This window comes from Hypomesus transpacificus, unplaced genomic scaffold, assembly GCF_021917145.1.
Source record: "Hypomesus transpacificus isolate Combined female unplaced genomic scaffold, fHypTra1 scaffold_107, whole genome shotgun sequence".
NCBI classification, from domain to species: Eukaryota; Metazoa; Chordata; class Actinopteri; order Osmeriformes; family Osmeridae; genus Hypomesus; species Hypomesus transpacificus.
Genome location: NW_025813698.1, coordinates 381,623 through 387,931, shown reverse-complemented (window position 1 = coordinate 387,931; position 6,309 = coordinate 381,623). Strand labels below are relative to the sequence as shown.

At 46.1% G+C, this 6,309-nt stretch overlaps 1 protein-coding gene across 7 annotated transcripts in view; it reads right to left on the bottom strand.

Moving 5' to 3' along the window:
* LOC124487917 (cAMP-specific 3',5'-cyclic phosphodiesterase 4D-like) overlaps positions 1-6,309 on the bottom strand; it is a 53,500-nt gene continuing 47,191 nt past the window's right edge. For all 7 annotated transcript variants that reach the window (XM_047050315.1, XM_047050317.1, XM_047050316.1 and 4 more), the window contains 9 exons: positions 4,310-4,403; positions 3,291-3,463; positions 3,064-3,162; positions 2,592-2,756; positions 2,387-2,486; positions 2,142-2,296; positions 1,853-1,975; positions 1,403-1,585; positions 1-756 (listed from right to left, as the gene is read on the bottom strand). In XM_047050315.1, coding sequence (XP_046906271.1) covers positions 199-756; positions 1,403-1,585; positions 1,853-1,975; positions 2,142-2,296; positions 2,387-2,486; positions 2,592-2,756; positions 3,064-3,162; positions 3,291-3,463; positions 4,310-4,403 — 1,650 coding nt within the window. In that variant the 3' untranslated portion in view covers positions 1-198. The remainder of the gene's footprint in view (positions 757-1,402; positions 1,586-1,852; positions 1,976-2,141; positions 2,297-2,386; positions 2,487-2,591; positions 2,757-3,063; positions 3,163-3,290; positions 3,464-4,309; positions 4,404-6,309) is intronic.

Sequence of the window (6,309 nt, the reverse complement as noted above, 5' to 3'; positions counted from 1 at the left end):
TTGTTCTGCCAGATAAAAAAAAAAAGAGGAAAATCTCCCTTGTTTTCTTCCAGAGGGGTGTCTCCAGTGTAAAGGGACTGTGGTTACTACAGGCTTATTAAAAAGGACTGTCCTGCCCTCTCCTCCTATTGGCACAGACCTCCATGAGAGGCAGCTTGTTAAAGGCAGGCGTGGTGCAGGGCGGGGCTGTGGTGTGTGTTATGTGCCCAGACGCAGGCACGCCACGCCGCCCCCGTCCTGGTTGAGTTCTCTGTCTCTCTCGTCCCCGTCGTCCCTCTCCAACCCCGGCAGCATTAACGTCCTGTGGTGACGGGGGCTCCTGACCGACATGGTGGCCAGGCTGAGGTTTCGACCGGGGTGGGGGGAGGGAGGGCGGGGGTGGCCGCCACCGCCTCCGAGGTCCAGAGGCAGAGACGGGGGGGTCCTGGAGTCCTCTCTCTCGCTCTCAGACGGACTCTCTAGGTCTGAATCTCTGTCCTCCTCCTCCTCGTCCTCCTCCTCCAAGGTGAGCTCAAACTGAAACTTGTCGCCCCCTGTGGAGGATCCGCTGGCCCCCAGCGCGCCCCCGGATCCCCCCTCCTGGTCCCTGTCCTCCGGGGTGGTGGGGGAGGGGGACGGGGAGGGGCTGTGTGGGATCATGCTCTGGTACCACTCTCGGTTATCCTCCAGGGTGTCCAGGATATCCTGTGCGTCTGGGTGCACCAGGTCAGCCCAGGTCTCCCACAGAGGGTGCACGATGTAGTCAATGAAGCCCACCTGGGGAGGGTGGGAAGAAGGAGATTGAACACAGCAGGGTTTGGAGAGGCGTTAGACATGGCTGGGGAAAGGGGTGGTTTACCCCCGTGCCTGACATGTCAGCATCCATCGCGCATTACAAGAACACGATTCCTTTCGTCCAGCAAATATTTGAACAATATGTTTTTGTGTGCGAAGGACAGAAAAAGCTTTCATTAAGTAACTATCACATTTTTTCAAGTTTGTGTGTGTGAGAGAGTGTGAGTGTGTGGTTGTGTGATGGTAAACAGGATATTGGCGTCCTCTTTTTACAAGGCAGGAGATAACAGAGTAAGGAGTTACAGTTCATAATGTACAAATAATGGTTCCAAAGTCAAACCTCTTTCCATCTTCATGCTTATTAAAATAAATGCTCACTACGTGGAATGCATGTCTTGACTGAACTGCTGTTGCCCTCTTCTTTGAGAGAAAGCAAGAGAACGGAACAGTCAGTACTGTTTGAGTGGCACAGCCAGGTCTGCAGGATGTTCAGAATGAGAGAGAGGGGAAGAGAGAGGAGAGCGAGAAGAGAGAGAGAGGAGAAGAGAGAGAGAGAGAGAGAGAGAGAGAGAGAGAGAGAGAGAGAGAGAGAGAGAGAGAGAGAGAGAGAGGGGGGACAGATTGTTACCTGGTTCTTCTCAATGGAGGCGTTGTGCTTGTCACACATGGGGCTGATCTCCATCCCCTTGTCCCTCTCACAGTCTCCCTGGGTGAAGAACTCCACCATGATGCGGTCCGTCCACTGGCGGTACACCTGCAGGGGCTTGGTGGGGTTGCTCAGGTCGGCACAGTGCACCATGTTCTGCAACACCTGGATTTGTTCAAATCTTTATGATTATCCAAACCTTAGAGAGTTGACTATTTGCAAAGCCTTTGGTCAAACAGAAAGAGTGTATTGCAACAAAAGCCATTCCTAGTGTAAGTATTTGTTTTCAACAAAGTGTATTTCAACAGAACTCAGTGTTAAACATGTTACAACTAATAAAACAAGGTTGTCATACAGGTTACAAGTTATTTGTAAACGCCATGCTGGAGGTCAAAGGTCAGAAAGTTACAGGAGCTACTTCCTGGTCCTCACCTGAATGCGGTCGGAGTAGTTGTCAAGCAACAGCACCCCGAGACTGGTCACCTTCTTGGTCTCCACCATGGTCTTCAAGTCAGCGAGGAAGTGCATGTGTTTGGACATGTCTGTAGCCAACACCTACACACCACAACAACACGTCACTGTGACATCTGAATAATTACATCTGAATAAATTGAATTGCATACGTATTAAAAAGGTATACATTTACGTCGTTTCTTAGGTTCAATTTTAATAGCTGCAGTTTTGAAAGTCAAACTCGCTCTCATTACTCCTCAAGACTGACCATATCGATGACCATCTTCCTGAGGGATTGTCTCTGCTTCTTGCTGATGTTCTGGAAGATGTCACAATTGTCCTCCTGCAGCAGCTTGAAACCCACTGCCAAATGGTGGTTCTCCAGAACGGAGGTGTCGTTGTACATCAGGGCAAGCTCGGAGTCTGTGGACCGAGACACAGGCATCACTGTTTAGATGCTTCACTTTTGAAATCCGTGTCAGAAGAAGGCTAAGATGAGGAAGGAGGCCATACTTGTGTTGATGAGGAACTGGTTGGACACTCCAGGATGATCCACATCGTGAATGGCACTGGCAAACAGAGCAGCCATGATCTCCAGATCAGTGAAGACTGCCTGCAACCGGAAGAAAAGACAGCTGTTGAGATGCTGATCGAGTTTGATCAAATCATTTATACCCTAGCCTAAAGTGCAATTCCATCATCACGTTCCATGCCGTACCTCCAGAGCAGGGGTGGAGAGGAGGATGTGGGTGGACTGAACCACGTCCGCAGCATGGATGTTGTTGTGGTAGGCCACGTCAGCGTGGTAGTGGTCCTCCAGGGTCATCATTAACGTGATGAAAGTGTCTGTGGGAATTTTAAAGGACTTAAACAAGTCTCTCTCCTGGAAATGGTGGAAAGAACAGAAGGTGAAAGGGTTAACAGCCGCCTGTACCTTGAGTAGAACGAAAAGGATAGATAAAAATGAAAACTGACATTCGCAAAGTTCTGATTTTCTGTAAACTGACATCCAAACCTGTAACTGGACCGGGCCCATTTACAGTTATTAACAATATCAATAATCTATTTTATTTATAGTACGTCCTTTACTCTCCAGACAATCTTAGTACAAAAGATACACTTAAGTTATAAGTTTAGGTCAGAATGTAGACCTAAATGAAGGGATATATTTTCTAAGATGAGTACTGTACCTGAAAAATTGAGTACATGACCACTGTCAGAGGACGATTCCCAGAGTATTCAGCTATTTTGAAAATATCCAGCCCCCATCTGTTGATGTCCTCAAATTCCTGGGGACACAAAACAAATGAGAAAAATGAAATATTGCTGTGATTGGAGCAATGAAATGGGCCTCAAATACAAATTACAGAGAGTCCTTGTAGAGCCGTGTGTGTATGTGTAATGTACATGTGTTCACCTTGGCCAGCAGGTCTTCCTGGTGTGTGTTGACCCCGAAGCGTGGGATGCAGGTGGGGGCCAGGCTGGGGGTCGGCGTGGGCTTCTTAACCCCGCTGATCTGAGACATGGGTCTTTTCTTCTTCTCCTTCTCCTTGGGGGGCGGCGACTGAATCTCCACATCATGCTGCTTTTCTGTAACACACACACACACACATAAACCTGAATTATACTCAACAGTGTATTTCACAATTTAACCATGTCCATGTTTTTAACCTTCAATCGAATTCAGAGTTATTTAAATCATGTCCTTCAGTATTATTCTCTCGTAAAAAAAAGTGCCGTTTCGATATAGAATTTTCTAATAATTACTTCTGACTGTCACAATAATATATGCACTCAAAGACATCATTCTGATTGGTCAAACCATATCATCTTGAATGAGCTTTTAGTCAGATTAGCATAGACATTTAGCCTACAAGGACACAGGCTTGTGCCACACCATGAGAGATTCAGCTCCCAATCTCACCTTTCTCCCAATATTTCCTCTTCCTTTCACCCAAAGCCATAGTACTCATTTCCAATCAAGGCTGATGTTGAAACCGACGTAATCATCACAAAACAACCAAAAATACCCATCCTCTCTCTGTAGGAGAACATTCTGGTAGAGGTCCATTCTGCGACAATATTAGTTAAAGACTGGCTATTGACGCAATGACGGTCTAATAATATTACCGTCGCCGTGGCAACGCCAGACAATGTGTCCGGGAATGCCAATGGAGCTTCTTTGCTGCTTACCAGAAAGCAAGTGACAAGCCCCATTAGAAATATGACTGACTAGCGTGCACAGATGACACCACATACATGAATACTATATCCCTGTCATCTTTTTTTGCATGAATTTAAGTCGATAAAGGGGTTTTCTGTAGAACTATATGCCACCACGTTCACATATGAAGGAGTCAGAATCAGGATCAGACTTGGAAATGATACTTGCTGTCCATTTTTGCTTAAATGTGTACCGTAAACAGACTCGCTCACCTAAGAATGTGCTGGCAATAAACTCTGACACCTGGTTTCCTGAACGGCTGGTCTCAGACAGCTGTGTGAGCTCTCTGTTCAGCATCCTCTTAAACTGGGGGACCAAACACAAACACAGCAAGAGAGTACATCAAGGCAATGTGGATGTAAAATACTAACTACCTGTCTAAAAGCAAGGTTGTTCAGTTGTACACTCCACATGCACACAAGATTTTGGAAAAGCATGAAATCAATATTAATTTGGCTGACCACATAACATAACATGGTTAAGATTAAAAGGTTGACTTGTTGATTGTTACAGTTAAAAAATAACCACATACTTCAGAAATGTGCTATGCATATACTATTCACTACGTGAATTTCACATACAAAGTGTCAAAATGATCATTCTTACATCAATCCTAACACACAACTGATTAATTCTGATTAGTTTTTTGAATGGAGTAACACTTAAGTCAGTAGAGTTGACAAAACCGACAAAATAGAAAAAAAACGTATGAATGGAGATGTGAGATAGATGTGGGGATAGGGTCAGAGGAGAAACCAATGAAATGAAAGCCATAAACAAAAACAAACACACACTGACTCACTCACACGCGCACGCACACACACAAAACATAACGTAACGCACACAGGCATGTCAGATGCATACACACACACACACAGTTGTCCATACTGTCCAGCATGTTACGCTTAAAGTTAAAAATCCCACATGAAACCATACAGTACTCAAGCACATCAACATAAACACGCCTGCACACAAAATAATGTTTGTTAGTCCGTCTTTCATGAGGGAGGGGGCTGGGGGTGGTAAACTACAACTACGGTGGCTGTTTAGGCCACCATCTAGATACAAACCATGCAAGAACTCACTTGTAGGATCCTCCAAAACACAACAACAAAGAAAGACAATCCACACAACATGACAAGACACATTCCAGCACCATTAACACGTGCTGTGTCAAAAACGTCCCTAGGAGCAGCCAAAAAACTATTTAGAAAACATCCAGTCAACTGAGTCCCCTGACAAACTGGCTCTACCTCACAGAGTTTGCAGTGCTGTTACCAAAGCCCTGTACAGTAAGCTGAAGACTAGGTGTCCTTAATGCCCAGAGCACACTGGAGCACATGGCTATCTGCAGCCTCTCTGTTTTTATCCCAGCCCAGCTCTACTGTACCTACAGTACTACCCTAACATTCTCAACGTAAACACAGAAAGAGGAGGGAGACAGAGAGAGAGAGAAAGAGATACACTGTAGATATATGTAGAGAGAGGAGAGAGAGAGAGAACAAGGAAAGCCTCCCTCTCCATCCATATCTCTCCCTTAACCACCTGCATGCGGGATGCACTCCATCCAATGAGCTTCTCCTTACGACAGAGGCTGGGTGGAGGAGAGCACTCTGATTGGTCGGGCAGGAGAGTAAGGTGGGGGTTGGGGGGGGATGTGTTATGGGAGCAAGAGCTGAGAGAGGTAGATCGGGAAAGTGAATTGAAGAGGAAAGCCTCCTTCAATGGAGATGGATTAATTGAGCAGATCAACAAATTCAATTAACGTGTTTGGTGAAAGAAGGGAATACTGCAGACGGTCCCGAGAGACAGCAGTAAGCGTTTTTTACCTCTCCTGCCCTGCAGAGACAACAGACAAAGCACCATATGTAGAATGCACATGGCTCTCGTGTGACGTAGCCAGTGCTGTCGTCTCAACTACAGCCAATCCTGTCAGCGTGCATGTGGAGAGGGGTTGGCTTCAGTGTGTGTGTGAGCATGTGGCAGCAGATCCCGATACTCAAATTCACCCCTTCGCATGACATGTATGTGTGTTTGTATGATGTGAGAGTGTGTGTGTGTGATGTGAGAGTGTGTGTGTGTGTGATGTGAGAGTGTGTGTGTGTGTGATGTGAGAGTGTGTGTGTGTGTGTGTGATGTGAGCAGGGTCGGCCTTTATGGGGCCCTAAGCAGAATTGATTTGGGAGCTCCTCTGAGTCGCTTAAAAATAAAT